The sequence below is a fragment of the Azolla caroliniana genome, unplaced genomic scaffold (genome assembly GCF_043228905.1).
Source record: "Azolla caroliniana isolate FFs.n. ecotype wild unplaced genomic scaffold, voAzoCaro1.0.p SCAF_17, whole genome shotgun sequence".
Lineage (NCBI taxonomy): Eukaryota > Viridiplantae > Streptophyta > Polypodiopsida > Salviniales > Salviniaceae > Azolla > Azolla caroliniana.
Genome location: NW_028230452.1, coordinates 18,167,057 through 18,193,062, shown reverse-complemented (window position 1 = coordinate 18,193,062; position 26,006 = coordinate 18,167,057). Strand labels below are relative to the sequence as shown.

The following is a 26,006-nucleotide window of genomic DNA, read 5'->3' as shown; positions in this document are numbered from 1 at the left end:
ACTATTTACGAATGGGTTATATACATTATAGCAAATCTCCATGGGGGGCACCAGTTCTCTTGGTTAAAAAGTAAGAGGGCACATGGCGTATGTGTATTAATTACCGACGCTTGAATAAAGTGACGATCAAGAATTCGTATCCATTGCCCCGGGCTGACGATCTAATTGACCGTTTCCAGGGAGCTCGGTTGTTTACGAAACTTGATCTCCGTACTGGCTACCATCAAATTCGTATAAGTGAGGACGATGTTCCTAAAACGACATTTCGTACGCGCTATGACCATTATGAGTTTTTGGTTATGCCTTTTGGTTTGACCAATGCTACGGCTACATTTCAACAAGAAATGAATGACATTTTCCGAGAACAACTTGGAAAATTTGTTGTTATTTTCTTGGATGATATTTTAGTTTATAGTCATACATTACAAGAACATGCTAAACATGTCTGCTTTGTTTTACAAACATTGTGTGACAAACAGTTTTACACGAAGATCTCAAAATGTGAGTTCTTCAAGAAATCAATTACTTATCTTGGACATCTCATAACCGAACGAGGAGGTGAAATTGATCCTTCTCGCATCAAGAAAATCAAGCTTTGGCCCACTCTTCGGAATATTCGAGAAGTTCGATCATTCCTTGGTTTTGTCGGGTTTTTGCGAAAATCTCTTCGTAATTACTCCCAATTAACAACGTCGTTTACTGATCTTCTAAAAGGTCAAACACGTAAGTCTACAAAACCTATTGTGTGGAATGCTACACTAGACCTCACATTTAAGGAACTCAAGGACATGGTTTGCAAGGCTCCTTCACTTCTTTTACTTGATCCTTCAAAACCTTTTGAGGTTGAAACCGAAGCAAGTGATTATGCTATAGGTGTTGTCTTATATCAAGATGGTAAACCAATAGCATTCGAGAGTAAGAAACTTGATTTTGCTCAATGCCAGTATACCGTTCAAGAAAAGGAATTATTTGCAGTTATACATGCGCTCAAAACATGGCGCCATTATCTTTATGGAAATCACTTTGTGGTAACTACGGACCACGAGTCCTTGAAATATTTTTGTGACCAACAAGACCTGAAAGGTCATAAGGCACGATGGGCTGATCTCATCCAGGACTTTGATTTTTCCATACGATATCGTAAAGGTTCCATGAATACTGTCGTTGATGCACTAAGTCGCATCCGTGAAGTTAACATGCTTAACTTCACTGAAATAACATCAGATCTTTATGATCACCTTCGAGGAAAGTATCATGATGACAGTTATTTTGCGAAATACTGGGCAAGAGTTGAGTTTGGAACAAACACCTCCACATCCTCGAAGGAATACTTCCACATTGCTAACGGTTTGCTCTACCATAATGGGAAGGTTTGTGTTCCAGATTTACCCGAGGTCAAAAAGAGGATTCTTTTTTAATGCCATGATGCACCCTCAGTAGGGCACCCTAGAATACATCGTAAACTCGTTCTCATCTCCAGTCAATTTTATTGGCCTAAGATGCATCTTGACATACATATCTATGTGATTAAATGTCACCAATGTCAGGTTAACAAAGCCGAGCGACTTAAAGCCCAAGACTTTTACATCCCTTGGACATTCCCAATAATAAGTGGGAAAGTATATCCATGGATTTTATTGTTAGCCTTCCTCGCACCCAAAAAGGTCATGATGCCATCTGGGTTGTGGTTGACAGACTAACTAAAATGGCTAGATTTATTGCTACTAAAAGCACGGTAACAACTCCTGAATTGGCTTACCAATTCGTTGAGGAGTTATTTCGTTTTTATGGATTATCGATGGATATCGTGAGTGATCGAGATCCAAAGTTTACTAGCGACTTCTAGACGCAAGTCTTTAAGAAGTTAGAAACTACGTTGAGCATGAGCTCCACGGATCATCCTCAATCCGATGGACAGACAGAAGGAGTAAATCAAATTATTGAGGACATGCTTCGAGCATATGTTGGTGCAAAACCAACAAAATGGGAACGTTATCTCCCAATTTTGGAGTTTGCTTATAACAGCTCCAAGCATACGTCGACGGGATATAGTCCTTTTATGTTGATGTATGGTTTTCAGCCACGAGCCCCGATTGATGTTAATATACATCATGATGAGTTGCAAAGTACACAAAACTTTCTTTGGGATATGCAAGATGTTGAGCGGCAAGCTCAACCGAAGCCGGATCGGCTGAATAAGCCGGAGCCAGTAAGCGAGACGGATCGGGCGAAACAGATCGGTATGACGGTGAACAACTGAACCGACAAGCAGTGGCGGCCAGGTGCAATCCGTAACCGGAAGTCCAATCGGAAGCCTAGTATAGGATAGACTACTAGGTAGCTATAGTCTCGTAGTAAGTGTCAGATGCTCGTGTGAGCATTGAAGTACATGGTACTTCTGTCAGTCCCAAAAGGACTTGTATAAATAGTGCTACTTAGCACAGTGTGTATATAGAGTCTTGATATAATTTTGAAATTGTGTTCTGCTCTCTCTGTCTCTCTCGCTCTCTCTGTCTCTCTCTCTATGTGTTGTTCTCTATTTTACGCTTCCGCAAACACTTACGTTTACATGGTATCAGAGCGCGAGGGTTGAGAACCTCTGCTGCAGACATTTACTCTTGAGAAGAAAACCCTAACAGGTCGAAAACAGACACAGTAGAAGACATGGATAGAGGCATGGCTACATCGCTCCTCCCGGTGGAGAAGCTCGACAGGAGCAACTACGCATCCTGGTCTTACAAGATGCACCAGTACCTGCTTGGACACGGGTACTAGAGTTATGTCGAAGGAGCGAATGATGCGGCGCCAGACTCAGCACACAAGGACTTCCCGGTATGGGAACAGGCGGCAAGCAGGGTGATGTACTGCTTCGCGTGCAGTGTCGGCGATCAGCTGCTCAGCCACATCCGTGACGCCAAGACACCGAAGGATGCTTGGGGGAACCTGAAAAAGGTTTTCGCCGCAAGCACCACTGCCCGGAAGCTGCAACTCAGACAGGAGTTGAGCAATGTTCGACAGAAGAACATGTCCGTGGCAGACTACACGGGCCGGATAAAGGAGATCTACGGCTCGCTCGCCTCTATCAATGTTACCGTAGAGGAAGATGAGATGGTGCAGGTATGTCTCGGAGGCCTGGCGTCCAAGTTTGGAGTGTTCCGGATTGCGGTGTGTACAAGGGAGAATACCCCCTCATTCTTCGACTTACAATCGATGCTCCTTGTAGAGGAGAACCACGCCGGTGCATCTACTAGTGCATCCCCGGACAGCCGAATGCTGTACACGGGAACGGATCGGCTCCGTGGGCGTGGTGGAAGAGGTGGGTCGGCACGCAATGGAGGCGGCCGGCATGAGCAGGAACGGAGGCACTATGAGCGTGCCAACAGCAGTTCCGGGACTTCCACAAGCAGGGGGAGTCAAGGCGGTGCCGGAGGCCGGCAAGACAAATCCGCTACGGAATGTTGGTACTGTGGCAAAAAAGGCCACAGGGAAAGCGAGTGCTGGAGAAAGTGTGCCGATTCGGACAAATCCGGATCCGGCAAGACCGGTAAGGATGGCCGCCAAAACTTGCACTACGCAAACGGATCAGGAGGATCCGGAAAGGCCGGTAAGGGGCCAGCCTTGGTGATGAATCACAAGGCAAACTCAATGAAGAAGACCACTTCCAAAACGGAGGAAGTGTGGTATGTTGATTCCGGCGCGTCGAACCACATGACGAGCCACAAAGAGTGGTTCCCCTTTCTGGAGAAACCGGATCAACCAGGAGTAGTCGAAACCGGAGACGACACTCCTCACCCAATCGTGCACGTCAGAGAAGTCCCTCTAAGCCACGTCGGACAGAAAGGGAAGCTGATGAACGTATTACACGTTCCAACAATCACGAAGAACATGGTGTCCGTCGGTCAGATTGTCGACCAGGGGATGCAGGTGCGGTTTACGCACCTCGGGTGCTTCATTGAAGATGAGGGCGAAGTCATTGTGCAAGGGTGCAGAGACGGGAGGATGTTTATCCTCAACACCAATGACTTTGGCACCGCTCTGTTCACGGAATGACAGAAGGTCGAGTCGGACATCGACCTGTGGCACAAGCGGATAGGCCACGTCAACTACCGGAGGCTTCAAGGCCTGCAAACCAAACAAGTCGTTTTCGGTTTGCCGAAGTTCAGCGGCCGGAGAGCCGAAATTTGTGAAGCCTGCCAACTTGGGAAGCAACACCAGCTTCCATTCCCCACCGAACGGAACCTGAGCCGTAACAAGCTCGATCTAATCCATTCGGATGTGTGGGGACCGGCACAAAGTGTAAGCCTTGGCGGGAGCTGATACTTCATCTCCTTCATCGACGACTATACTTGACATACTTGGATCTACCTCATTGAGCGGAAGAGCGAAGTCTTCGACTGTTTCCGGAGCCTCCAGAAGATGGTGGAACGGGAATCGGAGAGGAAGATCAAATGCCTTCGGTCGGATGGCGGAAAGGAATATTTTTCCGGCCAATTCACTAGTTATCTGTAGCAGAAGGGAATTCGGCGAGAGTTCATCTGCAGATACACACCGGAGCAAAACGGTGTGGCCGAAAGGAAGAACCGGACACTCGTCGAAGCGGCAAGGGCAATGCTGGAGGAGAAGAGCATGCCCCGGTTCTATTGGGCGGAGGCAGTCCAGACGGCCGTCTACATACAAAACCGCATTGGTGACAAGGTGTCAGCTCATGAGCTGTATTTCGGGCGCAAGCCGAACTTAAGACACCTTCGGATATTCGGCAGCATAGCGTATGTGCATGTGTCAGATTAGAAGCGGAGAAAGTTGGATGCAAAATCGGAAAAATGCATCCTAGTCGGCTATGCTCAAGAGCAAAAGGGGTATAAGTGTTATAACCCCCGGACGAAGGAAGTCCGAGTTAGCCGGGATGTCGAGATCGATGAATCGGCATCCTGGTACTCCGTACCGACTCCGACTTCCGATCCCGACCCAATGTCGGAAGATCAGGCCAGTGAGCCTGAATCAACCCTGTCAGAGGATGATGAAGCCGGGACTCAAGATGAGAGTCCGGAATCGTTACAGTTGAGTGGACCGAACGAGCGACTGAGTCGGTTGGACCAGTCGGATGAAGAGATGGCAAGTGGTGGTGGAGACTCTGCCATGCTCTCCCCGCGCAAGGAACCAAGGAAACGGTTCACGCGCAAAGAGAAGGGGAAGAGGAAGATGCCGGAATTCGAAACCGGCAACGATGAGTCGGATCGGTGCGTATCCGACTCCGGAAAGGAGAAAGGCGAATCTTCGGCAACGAAGACTGAACTGGCCAAGAAGGGCCTCAAATCAGGTGACGGTGCGCTGCGCCGATCAACCCGCCAGAAGAATCCCGTCATGCGGTACGGGTACAATGAATACATGGCGCATCATTATGCGTACATGACTAAGGTAACAGAAGTGCGTGAACCGGAGAGCTACGCAGAAGCGGCAAAGGACGCAAATTGGCGTGCCGCTATGGACGAAGAAATGTGGGCACTCGATGCCAACGAAACTTGGGACCTAGTTGATCCTCCCCGTCACTGTAAACCGATCGGATGCAAGTGGGTGTACAAGGTCAAGTACAACGCCGACGGTTCTGTTAACCGATACAAAGCCTGGTTAGTGGCGAAGGGATATGCGCAGACCCACGGAATCGACTACGATGAGACCTTCGCTCCTGTGGCGAAGATGACGACGGTTCGTGTGGTACTGGCGGTTGTTGCGGCAAGGGGGTGGCATCTTCACCAAATGGATGTGAAGAACGCCTTCCTTCAAGGAGAGCTTGAAGAAGAAGTCTTTATGACTCAGTCCCCCAGATTTCAATCGGAGATGAACGAGTCGGCGGTATGCCGACTGAAGAAGTCGCTTTACGGCTTGAAGCAAGCCCCCCGAGCCTGGAACGCGAAGATCACGCACCGGTTGCGTAAGCTGGGGTTTGCTGTCTCTAAGTCGGACTCTTCGTTGTTCATCCGGCAAGGCTCTGACGGTCCGGTATGTATACTCTTGTATGTGGATGATTTAGTCATCACCGGACCGGGTCTTCCCGAAATCAACCGCGTCAAGTCCCAGTTGTCGGACGCATTCGAAATGAAGGACCTGGGGGACCTTCATTATTTTCTTGGGATCAAAGTGATCCGAACCCCCGACGGCATATTGCTCTCACAACGACATTACGTGTTGAATATGCTGTATAAGTTCGGCATGACGGATTGCCGACCTGTCTCCACACCCCTAGACCGGAACCAGAAGCTCCGTCCCAACTCCGGACCGGCCTGCAATGAGAAACGGTTCCGACAGGTTGTGGGAAGCCTGATCTACTTAACCATCACCCGACCCGACATCAGCTATCCGGTCGGCATGGTAACTCAGTTCATGCAGAAGACGACCGTGGAGCACCTTCAGTGCGCGCAACGAATATTACGGTATGTCAACGGCACTAAGGACCGGGGACTGCTATACCGGCGAGGTATACCCGAAGAGCTTGTCGGTTACACAGATGCTGACTGGGCCGGCGATGTGTCTGATCGCCGCTCCACTTCCGGATACACGTTCTCCATAGGTAGCGCGGCCGTTGCATGGAGCAGCAAGAAGCAGCCTACAGTGGCTTTGTCAAGCACTGAGGCTGAGTACCGGGCCACTACCGTTGCCACTTGTGAAGCCATCTGGCTTCGGCGACTGCTGCGAGACTTGCGGATCGAGGTACCGACCCCGATCCCGATTTACTACGATAACATGAGCAGCCTGCAGCTTGCCAAGAACCCTGTGTTCCATGCTCGCACAAAGCACATCGAGGTGCACTACCACTTCGTGCGTGAGCGGGTCCTGAGCGGTGAAGTTGACCTACGGTATCTTCATACGGATCGACAAGTTGCCGACATCTTCACCAAGCCGCTCGGATCGGACAAGTTGCAGCACTTTACCGATATGCTCGGTATTCAGCATCTCGACGTGCCGCACTTGAGGGGGAGAAGCAAGGGCAAAGTCTTTACCGAAACGGGCAAAGGCCAAAAAACTGTTGAACCCGTTAGTAAGAGGAGAGCCGGAAGAAGAGGAGACAAGAAGATGAAGGAAGCCGAGTCGACGAAGGAAGTCGACACATCCGAACAGGTCGGAGCAAGCGGCTGTGAAGAAGAGTTGTGCACTCAGGAAGAGAAGTGCATGCTGTGCGGAGGTCATCACGACGGTACTGACCAGAATGCGGAGTTGAATGAAGAATTCGATTTTGGTTCACCGGCTGAAGAAGCCGAGGGAAGCATGGAGAAGGCCAAGACTCGAAAGTGGTCCGATGTGGTGAGAGGCCTGAAGCCAGAAGTCGAATCGGAGTGTACCGATTCGGACAAGAGCTGGAACGAGTCGGAGACAACTGACTCGGATCAACAGATGGATCCGGATGAGTCGGATCGACTAAAGGTCAAGGGGACACGGACACAGCGGAAGTCGATGCCATCGTGGGAGAACCGACGGATCGGCGCGCAGAACCAAAGGGGTCGCAACAAACGGGACCGAACCGGACGAGGAGCGCGAGCAAGGCGGAGTGACGCCAGGAGAAGTCAGTTGGAAGAACCGACTGCCACAGAGGTCGACACTACGACCCCACCTCAGGTTGAGCTTGAGGGGGAGTGTTGAGCGGCAAGCTCAACCGGAGCCGGATCGGCTGAATAAGCCGGAGCCGGTAAGCGAGACGGATCGGGCGAAACAGATCGGTATGACGGTGAACAACCGAACCGGCAAGCAGTGGAGGCCGGGTGCAATCCGTAACCGGAAGTCCAATCGGAAGCCTAGTATAGGATAGACTACTAGGTAGCTATAGTCTCGTAGTAAGTGTCAGATGCTCGTGTGAGCATTGAAGTACATGGTACTTCTGTCAGTCCCAAAAGGACTTGTATAAATAGTGCTACTTAGCACAGTGTGTATATAGAGTCTTGATATAATTTTGAAATTGTGTTCTGCTCTCTCTGTCTCTCTCGCTCTCTCTCTCTATGTGTTGTTCTCTGTTTTACGCTTCCATAAACACTTACGTTTACACAAGATATGTTGCATATTGCACGAGATAATATAAAAACAGCTCAAGATAGAGCATGTTTTTATGCCAATCATCATAGGCAACCTCATGTATTTAACCTTGGACAAAAGGTATTTTTATGTTTACCTCACAATTCTAAGACATTGTCTACGGGTAAGTGCGCTAAGTTAGGCCCACGGTTTTGTGGACCATTTACAATCCTCAAACGCATTGGGTCATCAGCCTATCGTCTTGCTCTTCCTGATGGTGTTGGAATTCATCCAGTCTTTCATGTGAGTCGTCTAAAAGAACTTCTAGGTTCTTGCGACAATACAGTTATAACTGAAACTCTGGTTACTTCTGAAGATTTATCTTCTAAACCACACATACCAAAAAGAATTCTCGATGTTAAAACAAAAAAATTACGTACTAAAGAAATTCGAGAATTTAAAATAAAATGGATGGATAAATCAATAAAAGATGCCACATGGGAACGCGAAAATACTCTCTGAACTAACTTCTCTAACTTTCCATTGCAAGAGTGTAATGTTTTAAAGAGGGGGAGTATGTTACGGGCATGACCATATAATATCCCGTGGTTAGAATTTACCGTAGTATTCTATACACGTGGATAAGTGTGAGGGTTAAACAAGAGTGTAAAGAAGGGGAGGATTACTTTTAATCCTCGGGATTGAGACAACCCATTAGGCCAAGTGTGAACATGGTTGGGGGCCTTGGGTATCACTATAAATAAGAGGCCTAGCTACCCTCATTTCATCATCTATTTACTACGTCGAGACGTTGTTCATGAGTGGTTTGACTCTTGTAGCGAGCGCGCTAGCACCAGGTACGACTCGACGCCAAGGCGGTGGTATGGAACTCTGATCGAGGCTCGAGTTCGTCTTGATCCCTTCGCTCGGGGGTGGTCGGGTGGATCGACACCCTTTTTTCTCTCTCTCCTCTCTATCTAGATCTATCTATTCATATATATTCCATCCTTATCTAATGCTTACATTAGTTTATGTCTCTAAAACTTCTTGTTATTGTTTATGTTTTCGAGTTGGATTGCAAATTGGATTCATTTATCTCAATTAAGCTTCTTTATAGTTTCCTATTGTTTCCATGCAATTGTTTATGATTCCTTAATGGTTGGAGGCTTCAATATGACATATATTATATGCACACTCTTGTCTTGTTGAACCACTGTTGTACAATTGTTTCCTTTTATGCAATGATGTAAAGTTAGCATTATCATCGCAATTGTTCTTATTCTAATGTTAGTAATGAGAAAAGATATATCCACACAATTTCATTCTTATATGTAGTTGGAACAATAAGACTATTGGAATAACTAATCATTAAACATTATTATGTCCTAGGTGATGATTTTGTAGTCATGTGCAAAGAGGTGCGTTTAAACCAAATTCCAATAGTTTGGAATGGTTAGTGGTCAATGTGTACAAAGTATAAAATATATCATGCAAGAATGCATATACTATAAAGTCCCAAAATTTATCACATCTATTATCTCTCTCTATGTCTTGGTTGACTCACCTACCCAAGCATATACATTAGATGCAACCATCCATCACTCTCTAATTGTAATGGTCAACATGTTCTTAGGAACCCATAGAACTTGAGTTTGAACGCCAATATATGCACTATATTACATATGCCATTGTACCACATAGGCCTTGGAGCGTGATCTTTTAGTCTCTTTTAGACAACATTACTAATCGGCTTACATCTATCTCTTCCTCTCTAACTTTCTCCAAGTCAAGAAATAATTACCATATACCCTCCTACATCTTGAGACGAGATCACTTCCTATTGATATCATGGCATATAAAATGTTGTTGTCTACATCCTTAAAACTTACACTCATACGCTTATGCATGCAAACGTGCTTTTGTGATCTCTTATCAACATAGACACACATGTAAGCGCTTTGAAACATTTTCACATTCACATGTACATAAGTAATTCATTACAAATTCATACATATTGTCATACTCTTGGCACACATTTGTTGAACCAAACAACATTCCACATTAGGGTTTTCCTCACACTCAAAGCACACCTACAATGCCACATGCTAACATATAAGGAAGTTGAGATCACAACTAATGATAGAACACAAGATTTGTGACGTGAATGTCCATGAGTCAACATCCTAAATGTTTTGGATCAAGCAAAGGCCAAAGGATATTGTATGGCTTCCCATCAAGGAGTTAATAGAGTGCCTCAATAATGGTGTTAATGAAGTAAGGCACGAAATTTGTGGAGATAGACAATAACTTCAGTGACATAGTTGATGATGTGAAGTTGGTAGAGGAAAGGTCACAAATTTGGCAAGAAGCGTTATAGTTATTTGTATGGAAACCATCATCTAGTGAAGAGCATTGTAATTCTTTACAAAAAAGAGTTATCGGTGTTTTATCAGTTAATATGTTGGCTTAAAAATGAGAGATTGAGCTCTCAATTCAATCAATTGTTTTGTTTGGGGGTCAAAGAGGTCAGAGATATAGTTGAGACTCAATCTAAAAGAATTTTGGAGTTTGTTGAAGTATGAAAATTATTACACAAACCCTCGAATTATGGGTTTATTTGGCAAGAACTATAAAAATGTTTCATTGATGCAAAGTCCTTTACCTCTTCAAATAGAAGAGCAAAGTGTGAGTTGATTAGTGTGTACGAGGTCAAATGATGGTTTTACAAGAGACTACTAATATTTTGTTTCATTGCTCTGTTGAGTCTCTTTCACAGCTATTATCTAAGGTTGAACAAGAATGGAAAATATATAACTCTTAATTATAGATGGTGGCAGATCTTAAATCACAGATTACCATTTGTAACGAAGGTTTGCATTAAGAAAGTTTTGATTGGAGGTTTGGGTTTTAGGATTAACTCTAAAATAATAAACACCATGGAAAATACCATATATTTTTGTGTTCATTACATATGTATATATTATTATAAGGTAAAATCGTTTTTAAAGGTGAGAAAGTTAAGGTAAAAAGTGTAAAAAAAATAAAACACAATAAGAATGTTTTGATAACATACGCATTCTTGTGCATTCGTATGAAAACGAATGTTTTCCAATGCATTCGACTGTATTACGTTAATCATATAGACGTTGCAGAGCTTCTTCTTCTTCTTCTTCTTCTTCTTCTTCTGGTTGTCCGTTGGAGATTTTCCACCCATGTCGTGTCTTCAACAGAGGAAACATTTTGGGGCTTGCTCACAAGTATCTGGCATCAGGAGGTAGCTTTGTTGACTGCTAAACTTGTAGGGTTTTGAATCACAGAAGATTAGGGTTTCCCTAAAAACAGAGGATTAGTGGGTTTTACATTGGTATACATGGTTTAGGGTTTTGAAAGATGAAAAAGGTTTAGGGTTTTGAAAAATGAAAAAGGTTTAGGGTTCCTATAGACTGGAAGAAAATTAGGGCTTTGCAGCGCAGAAATCAGATCAGGGTTTGGAAAACGTGAAGACAATTAAGGTTTTGAAAGGCACGCACAGTATTACGGTCTGGCAAATTTAAGGGAAAGCTTAGGATGTTGAAAGGACGAAGGTCAGGGGTTTATCAAGTCAGCAAAGAATTAGAGTATAGCATGATTTTCTTTCAAAGAACAAGATTAATGTTTTGAAAGGCAGAAAGAAGATCTTGAAGCATAGATTAAAGAAATTTAGCTTTTATCAGATATTGGGGTTCTTAAAACTTAGCTCAAAGATATGTGTGATAGGACAGTTCAGTTCAGTGTTCTTTGTAGCATGCTTGAAGCTGTCGCCCGGAGCAAGAAGCCTGCGTTGAAAAGGAAGCACCTTCGGACATTCTTCGATCATGTCTACTGTGATCGAGAGTTCTTTAGTGCTCTCCGTCTTATATTACCTTCTTTAGATAGAGATAGAGGAACATATGGCCTGAAAGAGGCTGTCTTAGCCAAATGTATTTCAGATGCGTTAGGTCTCTCGAAAGAATCCGAAGATGCCAAAAAGCTACTCAATTGGAAAAAGGGTGGAAGTAGTAATGTTGGAAATTTCCCCTTAGTTGCGGCTGAGATTCTGTACAGAAGGCAGAGTGCTTCTTCAGGATATATGACCATCAAAGATGTGAATGATCTTCTCGACCAGCTTGCTTCTGCGCAGAACCGAGATGAGAAAACAGTCATCCTGTCTGAGCTTATTAGCAAAACAAATGCACAAGAAATGAAATGGATTATCATGTTTGTCTTGAAGGATTTGAAACTAGGAGTGAGCGAGAAGACAGTTCTCCTCGAGTTTCACCCTGATGCCGAAGATCTTTTCAATGTCACCTGTGATCTCAAGTTGGTTTGCGAGAAACTAAAAGATAGGAATCAAAGGTATAAGCGACAAGATATTGTGGTGGGAAAGCCAGTTAGGCCGCAGCTTGCATCAAGAGTTGCTGGGGTCGATGATGCATGGAAGAAACTAAAGGGAAAGAGGATTGTAGCGGAGTGCAAATTTGATGGCGACCGTATACAAATCCATAAAGATGGTAATGATGTTCACTTCTACTCGAGGAACTTTATTGACCACAAGGAATACACCGAGGGTATGTCCGCCATAATTATTGATCATGTTAAGATTGAGAAGTGTATCTTAGATGGTGAGATGCTAGTTTGGAATAGATTGACTAATCGGTTTGCTGAGTTTGGTTCAAACCAAGAGGTAGCCAAGGCAGCTAAGGATGGGTTGCAAACTGATCAACAGCTATGCTATGTTGCTTTTGATATCTTGTACTCTGGGGATAGTAGTGTAACTCATCAGAGTCTTTCAGAAAGGCATCTTCTCCTAAAACAAGTGGTGAAACCATTGAAGGGATCTTTGGAGCTTCTCTTGCCAGAAAGTGGGGTTGGCCCTGATAACCAGCCTTGTTGGTCTATGCTAGTGAGCACTCCAGAACAAATCAATAAATTTTTTCTTGAAACTGTGGAGAATAGGGATGAAGGAATTGTCCTAAAAGATTTGGATTCGAAATGGGAGCCAGGAGATCGAAGTGGGAAATGGATAAAACTAAAACCAGATTATGTACATGCTGGAAGTGATCTTGATGCTCTCATTATAGGATGTTATCTGGGATCGGGTCGCCGTGGGGGCGAAATAGGTCAATTCCTATTAGGTCTTGCTGAACGACCGAAACATGGTGGATATCCAATGCGGTTTATGTCTTTTTGCAAAATTGGGTCAGGTCTAAGTGATGATGAGAGGGATGTTCTTGTCAGCAAGCTTCGGCCTTATTTGAGGAAATATGAGAAAGGAAGCAAGGCTCCTAGCTTTTACACTGTAACAAACGTGGCAAAGGAACGCCCTGATTATTGGGTTGAGCAGCCTGATAAATCTTTTATACTGGAGATCACAAGTGATATAAGAACTATAAAGTCAGAAGTGTTCGCGACCCCTTATAGCCTGCGTTTTCCTCGTGCGAGGAGGGTTCGATATGATAAACCATGGTATGAGTGTCTTGATGTGGAGTCTCTTGTAGAGCTTGTTCACTCACAGAATGGGAACACAACCAATGGGAAGGAGTATGGAAAGCATACCAGAACTAAGGTAACTAAGGTTAAAAGATCATTTCCATCACTACCTCTAGTGCCCTCACATATGTTGGTGACGGATGTCTCTCATGTGAAGCCAGAAACCTCCATATTCAAGGGATTAGTGTTTCATTTCATCAATTTTGAGCCTCCATGCACAAGAGATTCCCTCCATAAACTGGTGGTGGAGAATGGAGGCATATTTTCCATGAATTTGAATGATTCTGTTACACATGTAATTGCCACAGAGAGGAAGGGAATGAGGTACCAAGCTGCAAGTCGGCACCGGGATGTTATACATCAATCATGGGTCATGGATTGTGCAGTAGAGAAAATGCTTTTGTCAATCAGTCCGAAACACATTCTTCACTTGTCAAAAGATTCAAACATCAAGTTGGTGCAAGACATGGATGACTATGGTGATAATTATTTTCAAGATATTGACATTGAGGATCTAAACCAGATTTTCGAGAATCTAGTGGATGAAGTGCCGATTACAGTGAATAAAGAAGAGATGTGCCAATTTCACATGAAATATAGTGCAAAGGAAAGCATCTGTAATTTTTGTGGTTGTCACATTTATTTTCACAATCCCATCCACTCAGCTAATCTTGATTCACAAGCAGTTGCAGAAACCACATTAAAGAGGTTAGAGCTCGAAGTATTAATGCATGAAGGGGAAGTGACATGTCAATTAAAGAATGCAACGCACATGATCATTTATGCAACAGATGAGCAATCTGTTACATTTACTAGCATTGTGAGAAGTATATCGAATGAAAGTAGGGATATTCTATTGTCTGAGAAACTTCAAATAGTAAAGCACTCGTGGATAGAAGATGCGTTAGCCAATAGTAGAAGATCCAATGAAGAAGCCTATAGCCTAAGAGACTCTTCAGTGTTGACACTGTCAATGAATACAAATGGTATCTGCACACCTGAAAGAACTCTGGCTCCTATGGTAACAAGACAAATGGGCCCCAAGAGAGGTCATCGTTCTAGCATGATTGTGGATGATTCGTCGTCGGAAAGCGATGAAATCATACCAAAGCGGCAATTATCGTTCTCTGATGTTTGTGCTACAAGAGACTGCCTTGTAGGAAAGAGTGTGAAGGTTACTGAAAAAAGTTCACATAAAGGTGCAAGAAAGAGACCTAGGCAGGATGCAACTACTCGAGGTGTCATAACTCATAAAGAACACGATGACGTGCAGAAATTGAACTTGGAAACATCATCAAAGGATGTAAACTTTGAAGATGGAATACTTGGAATCATGCTGTCCACAACAGGTTTAGAACCTGAAAGCAATTGTAAAGAAAAATATTCAGGCCTATACAATCACAAAGATAACCAAATGGAGGCAAATAGATTGAACTATGCTATAAAGGCTTCTTCGAATGGAAATACTGAACCTATCAAGGACTTTTCTAATATAATTAATGACGATATCAAGACTTTTGCTAATAGAACTAATGATGACATGAAGTGTTTGCCTAATAGAATTAATGATGATATAAAGGATTCTCTTGATAGGACCAACGATGATATCAAGGGTGTAATCAATAAAGCTGTCGGCGAATCACAAAAGGATCAAGAATGTTCAACATTCCAAGGAACGACGACTAGTACGAAGAAGAAAGTAAGCTACAAAGATTTAGTTGGGAAGTTCTTTAACTGAACTTGTTGAGCCAAGTGTTATTTACTGCTTTGTAAATACTCAAGATCTGTGTTGAGTACAACAAAACAGTTAATGCCCTGTCATTACTCCTTGTTTTTGCTGGAGGACTTTAAGAGCAAACAAAGCTTTGCTGGTTACCTTGCAATTCTCTTTGCATGAGTGATGTGTTTTTGTTGTATGAACGATATGTGTCTAATATGTGCATACACATATATGTAAATATATGTACACATGTATGCATGAGAAAACATTCTTGTTTTTGTTTTTATCCTTGTATGCAAAAATACATGGATAAGTGTGGATGGCTTTACATCCTGAAAACTTGTCACATCATATCTCAATGTTGATGATATGGAATGGAAGTGCCAAGGGTTTAGGGTTTAGGGAAAGATTGGGAGACCCCTGAACCCTTTGCTAAAACATGCATTACTACACGTAAACTCAAAATAAAGACTAGTGAAATTGAGATTTACTTTCTCTACAATAGACTACAGGGCTTGCTGAATATGATCAAACCCGGTCTCATTACCAAAGCAGATATGAGAAACGGATCTCCCAACCTTTGATAAAAGGGAACCAGAAACTGACTCAAGCAACACCATCCATGGAGTTTAGGCACCAATAGTGTCAATAATACCAAGCAATGAACGATGAAATGTTGGGGGCTGAGTTTGTTGTATATCTACTGATGTATCAATGTTCTATAGCAAATGATCAATACCAAGTGTTTTGAACTCTATTTGGTGAATCGATATGCTGTTGTGTTCAAATCTAGATGTATTGGTGAAACAATCTAAATGGTCGTTAGGGTCGACTTCATAAAATCGTCAACAAGCATTTGCCGTTATTTTCGACTAGTTTGATGAGTTTATTGTAGGCCGTGCAATGAGCTTTAGTGAATTTCTGGTCATGTATATTCACCACTGCTACTGAGCATCTCCATTGTCTCCCTCATTGACAAACTCGTATGCAACAAGCTAGTTATCTAGATCTACAATTCTCCTTTCTATCAAAATATGCTTTGTAACAACAATGCGTTGAATTAAGGTCAAATTTTAGTGTTAATAAGGGATTTGTGCCAAATTTTGTAGAAGCTAATATCCCATGAGGTTGCTTGTGGCTTTATGCCACTCTCCAACAAAATCTCAAGAAAGCATTTCAAACTTCCAGGAACTTTACTTTGAACATCTAATTTGCCTTGATGAATGTTTGGGATAGAATGTATGCTCAAGGTCAATGATGTTTATCTTATCAATATTATCATGTGTTGAAGAATCCATTGGCATCTTTCTTGTTGGTTATATCCTACTCTCTTTGGTACAGTTTATTCCAAATTAACCTCGAGTTCTAAGTATTTTGATAATAATCAATGATGAGATTGCGATGTGTAGGCTTAAATAGCGATCTAGATGGATAATACAAAAAGTGGCAACTTAGATTGAAAAATGGACATTTAAGGAATCATGATCCCAAACGAAATGCGGAAGAAGCCTTAACATGACTTCATTACGAGCCAAAGCACACTTTTGTTTGTTAACAGAAATATTCTTGTTGCGGTTATTGTTTTAACTCCTAACTCTACCATGGTTGTCTTTATCCCTATTTCCTCGATAGTATCCTTTGTCATATAGAAGCTCTTACTCATCTCGAGCACAACTTTTCATGTTATTGTTATAGGTAATTTTAATGTAGAATCCATGGAATGTACTAGATAATCCCTACCCTAGATAGGCCACTCCTGATGGATCAATCACGCAACTTTGGCTTTACGAATTACAAAGGACATAGGATTGTATGTAGTATGGAGGAATTGCAATATAAATGTCCGAGTAGACATGCAAATGGAACCAAAACTGGTGGTACTTTTGACATATTCGGAAACATTTGATGCAAAAGGTTTTGACATAGCTACCCCAAAGCATCTCTCTCGCTTGTTCTCATATGGCCCGATCGTAGCCCTCTTAAAAGAGATGTAGCCGTGTATATCTTTCTGTCTTTCGTTGGTTCATTCTTTCTCATACGATGTCGGATTTGTGTGATTCAAGAGCCGAAGCAGATGTTTCGGCACGTTCCCGACGCATCGGTGGTGTCGGTTTCGCCGGATCCGATAGAAGTTTCCGGAGATCGCGAGCATCCGGTGGCTCTTCATGCGGATATAGAGTAGAACGAGTGCTCAAAAATTTCTTATAAGAGAGAAAGTTATAGATATAGAGTAAAAAGAGTTAATTAAGCTTTTTATGAGAAAGAGAGAAAGAAAGAAGAAGGAGAAGAAGAAGAATAACAGAAAAAACAGACATCGTTCTGCTGAACGAAGCGATGATGAAGGAGGAGGCCGCAGCCATGGAGCCCAGGCTCTGCGTTTTCAAGGTCTCCATTGCCTCTGCAGAGAATTTATGGCCTGCAGACACCTCATCAGAAGGAAGCAAAGCCGCTGTCTCTGTTCATTTCCCTGGGGAAGACGAAGATGGCCTTTCTTCTTCTTTCTGTGATCCTGTTTCACCTCGCAATGATTCAACTTCATCGCCGGAAATCCCCCAAGAAACCTCTGGAAATAAAAAGAAAATCAAAGGTAAGCCTGATCAAGGCCCCAACCCTAAAACTAAGAGTAGCCCTAGCCCTAACAGTAACCCTAACGACAAATCTGACCCCAAACTTGATCCTAACATAAACATTGAACCTAGCCCTAGCCCGAACCCTAGTGTTGTGTCTCCTTCTGTAAGCTTTGCGTTTGGAGCTCTGTCAGAGTATGTAAGACCTTCTGGTTTCGTCCTCTGGCACAACCTCGTCACTGACCCCCTCGTGGTTTCGCTTCAATGGGTTTCTCCTTCAGGAAGAGCTCAAGACATCATCGGAAAGGCCTCCATTGACCTCTCGGAGCTTCTTTTCTCAGAAAATCTTGTATTAGAAAGAGATTTCGGGCTTCAATGGATTCAGCCTGATATTCCTGCCAAGCTTCCTAATGCTAAGAAAGATCAGAAAAATGCTTCTTCTGCTTCTTTAAAAGGGAAAAAAGGGAATAATGCTGAAGAAACTCCACCTCTTCTTCTTCCTGGAGCTTTCATAAAGGTGCAAATCTCTATTGATATCCCCATCCTTTCCGAGGAAGAGCGGAAAGGAGGTATGATACTAGAATTCACTGACTTCTGTGTGAAAAAGATTCCTCCCCAGTATGCAGAAATGACATCTAACAATTTATTAAGTTTTTCTATGGCATTTGAAATGCCGGGTTTTATTGGATCATGGTGGGAATCTACTCCTGATTTGAATCAAGAAGTGAAGGAAAAGATTTCCATAGCTAGAATCAATGGTGGGCGTGTCTCTTTAAAGGGAGCTAATGAAGGTGGGCTATTATCTAATGGAAAAGACAGTGTCTCATCATCATCTAATGAAAAAGTTGAAACAATGCAGCTTGAAGTTAGGAAAGGGATAGATGATGCAAAAGATGAAACAACACAACTTGAAATAATGAAAGATCCAGATGGCTCAAAGAATGCTTCAGATTCTTCTTCACAACCTCAAATGGAACCTGTGATCACTTGGAGTGCAAGTATTAAGCGATTCCTGCCTAGTATGGGAGTGCTAGAGCTGAGAGAGAGAATATGGAAGAAACAGACTTGGCATGGTGAAATTGCCCGATATTCGAGCTCTGAACCTGTGCCATTTCAAAGGGATCATCTCACTGTCAGCATAGATCTATCTTCCTTACTCCAGGAAGGAACTTTTGAAACACACATTTCAAGTGTAGTGAATTTGTACACTCAGAAAAAAGAACTTCTTAGTGAGAATGGTGAAGGAAAGATATCTGGTAGTGATGATGATAATGGTATGACAAACCCATGGAAAAGTTGTTGTCCACAATTGTCTATTCACGTTAGTACAAACCGGCCTCTGAAGCCAGTTTGGGTACCTCCTCTGAAGCCCACAGTTAACTTGAAAGAAATTTTAACTATAAGGCCCAAACTTCCAACGTTCGATGAAAGGTCAAAGATTGCTGTAAATGAGTTTCGAGCTCTTGTGAAGGCAGCAGCAGAATCAATCATGTCATTGCAAGAGAAAATAATTTCAGACAATGCATCAGATTTCAATTCTACAATTTTTTGGAGTAACAGGTGAGAATGACTTTTGCTCTTGATATTCTCTCTTTTTTGTAGTACTTCATACTACCAGTATGGAACTTCAGTGTCAGGTGAAAATTTTGCTCTGAATAATATACATGATACCATATAAATGTGGACACATATCTTCTCAGACACATATGCAGGTATATACAGACAAATAATTTAGAAACAATTCATAAGAGTACTGCGCCATGTACTCTGTTGGAGCTAACAAGAATCATGTAGAAAGAGCTTGTAATTTGCCTCTCAGATTCGGAAAAATCTATAGATGAATTTAACTTGGAGGAGGAAGATCAGGAGATCTCCCGAAGGTCGTCATAGGCATGATGTGAGGAGCGAGTATTAGAACAATTATTTCTATTCCAAATCGTGCACAGTATAAAGGTTAATCTCTTCATAGAAAATGGCAAACATATCCTTCTCTTTTTCTGAATAGATGCAAGGCCTTATGTAGCTCTAGAATTCGAGGTCCACTCTCAGAGAGGCTTAGATTGCATCTGTCAGGAAACCTATTCATCTTCTCACTCTCTGCACAGGTTTCTGACTTGCTTGTCTATCTCCAGCTGTCTGTTAGTAAAGAGTTGTTTCAGTTGTTATCAGTGTGTTGTCTTTTTCTTCAGTATTGACTATTTTGTCCTGTATAAGAGTTGTTTCAGTTGTTATCAGTGTGTTGTCTTTTTCTTCAGTATTGACTATTTTGTCCTGTATAAGATTAACAATATTTTTATAATCTCTTTGAATTCTTTCTATGGTATAATGAAGAAATATTCGATCGAAGGATATGTTTTCTTTATTTTCATGAGATGGTTTTCACTTATTGAATTGGGGCTTTCCTTTTAGGGCTGAATATAATGAGAAGTTAAGGATAAAGCTTTCAACAGAACTGCATAAAATGGGAACATGGCATAACCTAAAGGAAGAAATGAAAGGAAGGGTTCTAAAGATTGCTTCAGAAAAGTTTAAGCTTGCAAATGAAGAAACAAAGGATAATTTCTTTGTCTTTTACAACTCTCTTTATGTGCAACTCATGAAAGTGATTAAGGAGTCCACTGAGGATCTAAACTCAATGGTGATTACGACATTTATAAAGAGGAATCAAATGTCTTTAGTTGATGGATCCTAAAATGAAACATTTTATAGGTCATGGTATCTATCTCTATGAACAAGTCAAATTTAACTTTTGGTTTTTATCTTGGCAGAGGAGAGAAGCTTTCCTGAATTTTTCAGAAGGCTTGGAAACAGGAGCCTCCAAAAGACTGCATACATCCGAGCACTTGAGACAACTGGCAGATGAATATGAGGCTAGTAAATTATCGTGTTATACTATTTTTGGTACTATTTTTTGTTCCTCAGTGTTGTAAAATATTCTTTACATTTCTCATCTAGAGTCATAAAGATCTAGAAAACTTAGCGAAACAGGTCCTTCAATATCCTTTGTTTTATGTATTGAGCTCTAGATTTGCTTGAAACTTTAACAAGGGTTTTATAAAAGAAGAAATTTATTCTCCTTTCGAGAAGAGTTCTACCTCAGAGCATTTACAATCATCTGTAACACGTAAAACAAAAATCAGATGAATCTCCAACATGTTGTAAGAAAAAGCAAAACATTATGAGCATTCTATTTATCAAATTAAGAGTCATGTTTTGACAGATTGTTCTACATTTCATTTTATATTAAGAAGTTTATTTTACGATGATGGGTTTGTAGCGGTCATTGTTTTTAACAGTTCTACTTGTAGATTCCAATAAATGTTTGTTCCACACTTGTGTTTATGCCCCCATTTGTTTCCAAGTTCGCCTTCGACATAGGTTACAATCCTTTATTATTCTTGTTCTTAGTTTATTCAGATTTTGTTTTCCTGATGTTAAGCATGTTCCATTTCACTGTATGCTTATAAATTTATCTATTATTAAGCAGGCTGATGGTGACTATCTATCCGCAAATAGATGCTATGAAGAAATCCTATCTGAAGACAAATTGAGTCCAGATCATTGGCTTGAATATGGATTATTTTGTATGAGGGTAAGTATAGAATCTTTCCTCAATTTCTATTTTAATTCTTTTCTCACCGAACAGAAGTGAACTTGTAGGGAAAATATAAAGAACTTGGAAAAGCAGAGGAATGTTTTAGGGAATCCATAAACATAGAGGAAAATCATGTATCGAGCTTGTTGGCATTAGCATGCCTACTGTGGCATAGATCATTCTATGTTCAAGCGGAAGTACTCCTACTTAGGATAATAGAACTGCACTCCCAGGAAGAAGCTATTGCTTGGGTACTCCTAGGCCAGGTAAAATATTACTTGCTTCAGGATTCCATGTGAAATATAATCAAAGTGTCCAGTTTATCCAGGCGTTTTATTTAACATGTGATTTTTTCCTTTCATTAAACTGCCTTTCTAGCATTAGCATGCCATTCTTATTCTTCACATAAAATGGCATTTCATCTAGTAGAGTCAGAAATGTACATCAATTATATTATTGCCCTTGGATGTTGCATATTTCAAGTAGTGTGTATGCAGTTGATAATTTTTCTGTCGACTCTTGATTTTAACAAGAGGCATCCTAAAAGAAAATTTATGATTACAAATATAGTGACCACAGGTTATTCATACTAAAATAAAAATAAATGCTCTAGGTTTCCTAAAGATCCACGATAATGATCCTAATGAATGAGCTGGTATTAACCTGGACAGTAAATCTTGAGATGTTTCATAAGCATGAGGTGCATAAGTGCTATATATGTTATGAGTGCTGATGAGAAGATACGGTATCTGATGATGGTTGGTGTGTTTGAGCCAGGCAATGAAGTACACCGATTGCATCTGGGTGTCCTCAAGTGTATCGTACATGGCAATAAATGATATCCATAATCTGGTACTAATATGGCCAGTGTGCCTTGTGACCCACTACTTGTGCTCTCAGTTGTTGGCATTTCTCTGATCGTTCAATGGTGACTCCTTAGCACACTGTCAGTGGAGATGTGGGCCTATGGAAGAGAGGAAGAGAATGATATAGCATCTTTTAACTGGCTGAAATTGCCAATGCAACTTAGCAAATGAATACATCTGATCCTGGAGGACATCCAAAATAAGATGGACCGAAACTTCTGCCTTTGAAAGATCTCAAACATGAGCCATTTTAAGATGGAGAGTTTTCTGAAGTGAGGTGTGCACTGTGAATCTCGGGTGAAAAATGCCTTGATTCGGGAACAAGCCAGATGAGCCTGTGATTCCGGTGGATGTGGGCTCTTTGCACTACAAATTGCTATTGCACAATATATTGGTAACCCATGTTGAATGTTCTGGTTGAGAACTGACATTTGTTCCTCTTGGTCCTAGCGGAGCTTGGTGTGTCCAATTGGGATTAGTTGGGTGACCCTTGTGCATGCAGTACTGGATTTGAAAATTGTCAGATGACTGCAAAAACTTCACATCGTACTATGAGGTGGTTCGCATCCTTGGTTTCCTGATTAGGTAGAATGCTTCCCAACCTCCTTTCTTAATTTCATGACCATGATTACAAGTTTAGGAATGGAAATTTCCATTCTCTCATTAAATAGCAAGGGATTGAGAAGCTGTGGTTGGATGAGTTCGGTCATTTCCTTGTATACATCCCAATATGTTGGGATTATGTCATTGTAACATTGTAATACTAATGCAATTTGCTATTCTTTGTATTCTCCTCCTTTATGGCTGTGACGCATCTATAAGGCATGATTCAATGTCTGTCATGAGCCTATCATCAGTGTGTAGCTCAAGTAGTGTTACGACATTCCATCTCTTATACTATTTGTGTGTTGTGTGCCCAGCTACAAGAGCGGAATTTTCGTTTGTTTGTGCACTGTATTTTGCTGCTATCATCCCCAAGCTAGGATCATTAGGTGATGGATCCCGTGTCCTCTATTTCTGGCACATATTTGTGGACTCACGGCCATATTTGGTTTTGATGATCATTAGTTGGTTTGCCTGTATTCAAACAATCTATTTATGAAAATTGTGACACACTGTGAAGTGAGTGCTAGCAAGTGTTGACATCCTATGAGAAGAGCACCACATGATCTTCGAGAGAAGCAGGATAACCAAATATTTCCTAATGTTGATCCTAAAAGCTGCTCAAGTTGTGCCACTTACGTGATGAAATCTTCTAAATGGTCTGTGCATAGAAAAACTCTAGTAGGCTAGGGAGCACCCTAGCATTACCCCGAGATTGCACCCAAAACTCATCGGAGAACCCATGTTGCATTTTCAGTAAACATCATGCTTGCTCATCAAAACCATGCTACCGTAGTTTAGTATTCAACAAATATTCCTAATTTTGGCCATACATTCTCTGATTTCCTTTTGCGATATATATCAGAAGCATTATCAGAATCCACAAAGTAATACTACAGAGTTTTCCCCTTTGACTCAACCCTCTTCCATTATGACCTGCTGAGTATTTTGGTTTGAAAACAGCATAGAAAATGGCTTTTTTTTGTCATGTTTCATCCTTGACTTCGTCTAAGGTTATGGTTCTGGTTAGGCATGAGTCTACATGCATTTGGTCGGAATTTAAATGGATCTATAGTTATTGATCATACCTTGGAGAGAGACACTTTAACTGAATATTAACTTTTTGCTTTGGTGCTGTTAAAAGATTTTTATTTCTACTGGTGAGCAAACTGACAACAATCAGATGGACAAAGCAAATAGCTGCTTTACACGAGCAGAGGATCTGCATTCTAGTTCGAACGATAGAAGCTCTACTATACTTTCCTCCAGTTTCCTGAAACATGCATTTAGTTTGTCCTATCCAATTCATCAGTCATGCATTCCATCCAATGCTTACATTGATGCAGCCCTACTATTGCTAGATCTTCATTTTCCCAAGGAAGCTCAAACAATTCTCACTTTGGAACATGCTTCTTTCTCGTGTGATATTGGATTCAAATTGTGCTTAGCAAGAACGAAGCAGTTGTTGGGTGATTACAATGATGCTGAGAATTTGATCAAAGAGGTAATTACTTCATATGCTGGAGAAGCAGTAGCAGATACAGCATGGATGCTTTTGGGCCATATACACTACCTTTCTGCTTCATTCCAGCAATCCATCGATGCTTACAAGCAGGTAATAGTTTATCATAACCATGCATCATACATACCTTCTGTGATTACATAATTATTTCCTTATCCTCAGATATAAACATAGGTATACCTTTGAAACTGGAACTATCAATTCGTGATGCGTGTATGTTGAGAATTTTAGCTTATATATTTATTATATCTTCATCTTGAAATTTTCTGTGAGCATGGTGAGCAAGAATGATTATTGACGAAATAACAACGCTTTTCCTTTCTTTTTTTCTTTTCTGTTTTGCAAAGTTGTGTAAATATTTAAACTTGCATATTTATTCATGTCTATGTTGTATCTTTGTGCATTAAGAACTAAAATAGATATATATACTTTGCTAAATTGGAATAAAAAACAATAATAATCAATCTTTTAAATGCTGGTGAAATGCAGATGCGTCGACTCCATGATGAAGAACAGCATTCATATATGTTTGGATTGTTGGAGCTAGGGAAAAGCTATCTGCATGAACACCATCTTGATAAAGCAAAAGAAATAATTGTTGATATTTGTGCAAAGAATCCAAGTAGCAGCTCTTGGCTTATAGCTGGAATGGTGTTTTATGAAGAAGGTGACATGGAGAGTGCACAAGCTGCTCTTGAAGAAGGGAATGTATTGGATCCCTGGAACTTCAAAATATGGGCATATTTGACACTAGTCTCTCTTACAACCAACCGAATTGAAGAAGCCAAGTTTGCTTTCAACCAAGCTTTAAACTGTTCGGTCTTTCCTCCTTTACTTGTGGAGATAGCTGAAGCTTTCCATTCAAAAGGAGACTCCAGGTTTGTTCCATTTTATGAGAAAATGGTAGATGGCCATGATAGTTTATAATGATCTCAGAATCAAAATATGAATGATTTTTAGACACATTGAATCTAACAATTTGATAACAATTAGACACACTACCGTAGAGTTAAACCCATGATGAAGAAATGCACTATCAGAGTTCAATATTGTAACCATAAAATTTCTAAAAATTTGATTATTCTTTGCTCATGTTTTTCAGGGTTGCTGAAATGGCTTTCCAGAAACTGTGTGAAGGGAAAAATGGGGCTCTCATTTCAAGACTAGCATGGGAGACTGGTTCTTGGAACCAGAAAGTGTGCTTTGCAAAGCAGGTAGCTAAAGCATTGCAAGAAAACCCAGAGGTTTATGTTGTCTCTAGTGATTATGATCCCCTTCGGGAGGTGCTTGAAACAAGAGAATTTCAGCTGAATATTCCATCTGTTGATGAAAATGATGGAAGTCATGGCACTCCATTGAAAGAACTACAAGCATTAGCATGTACATGAATGAATGGTTTTAACTAGTTTATAAAATGTAGATAATTATCCATGAATGAATGGTTTTGCTTTTTTTTCGAGGCAAATCACTTAAGGTGTACTACATGAAACCAGACCTTGTAAAAAGCAAGTTGTGTATGATACATGGGTTTTGTGACTTGCTTTTGCATTGTTTTTGCCTTGAACACACAAAAAAAAAGGTAAAACAACCTTTCAACTCCACAAAAAGGAAGACAGTATGTTGATGA

General features: G+C 41.4%; 2 protein-coding genes across 2 annotated transcripts; both read left to right on the top strand.

The window, feature by feature from the left end:
- The first annotated feature begins 11,207 nt into the window (after nucleotides 1-11,207).
- On the top strand, nucleotides 11,208-15,509 carry ATLIG4 (DNA ligase IV). The gene has a single exon (XM_087333146.1). It carries the CDS (start codon nucleotides 11,744-11,746, stop codon nucleotides 15,242-15,244), a length of 3,501 nt encoding a protein of 1,166 aa, XP_087189272.1. The 5' UTR covers nucleotides 11,208-11,743; the 3' UTR covers nucleotides 15,245-15,509.
- A 2,011-nt stretch (nucleotides 15,510-17,520) lies between these two features.
- LOC147853376 (uncharacterized) lies at nucleotides 17,521-25,768 on the top strand. Its single transcript, XM_087332831.1, has 8 exons — nucleotides 17,521-19,353; nucleotides 20,203-20,431; nucleotides 20,562-20,663; nucleotides 21,281-21,385; nucleotides 21,454-21,654; nucleotides 24,002-24,472; nucleotides 24,869-25,257; nucleotides 25,482-25,768. The coding sequence occupies exons 1-8, from the start codon at nucleotides 17,561-17,563 to the stop codon at nucleotides 25,765-25,767; spliced, it is 3,576 nt and encodes a 1,191-aa protein (XP_087188957.1). The 5' UTR covers nucleotides 17,521-17,560; the 3' UTR covers nucleotide 25,768.
- The last annotated feature ends 238 nt before the right edge of the window (nucleotides 25,769-26,006 follow it).

What these genes read in the sequence shown, in the direction of transcription:
- ATLIG4 (XM_087333146.1), top strand. Translation starts at nt 11,744, where the DNA reads ATGTGTGATAGGACAGTTCAGTTCAGTGTTCTTTGTAGCATGCTTGAA.
- LOC147853376 (XM_087332831.1), top strand. Translation starts at nt 17,561, where the DNA reads ATGATGAAGGAGGAGGCCGCAGCCATGGAGCCCAGGCTCTGCGTTTTC. An exon ending in ATGGATTATTTTGTATGAGG is followed by an intron (nt 21,386 to 21,453) that starts GTAAGTATAGAA and finishes GTGAACTTGTAG; the next exon opens with GGAAAATATAAAGAACTTGG. An exon ending in CATTCAAAAGGAGACTCCAG is followed by an intron (nt 25,258 to 25,481) that starts GTTTGTTCCATT and finishes CATGTTTTTCAG; the next exon opens with GGTTGCTGAAATGGCTTTCC.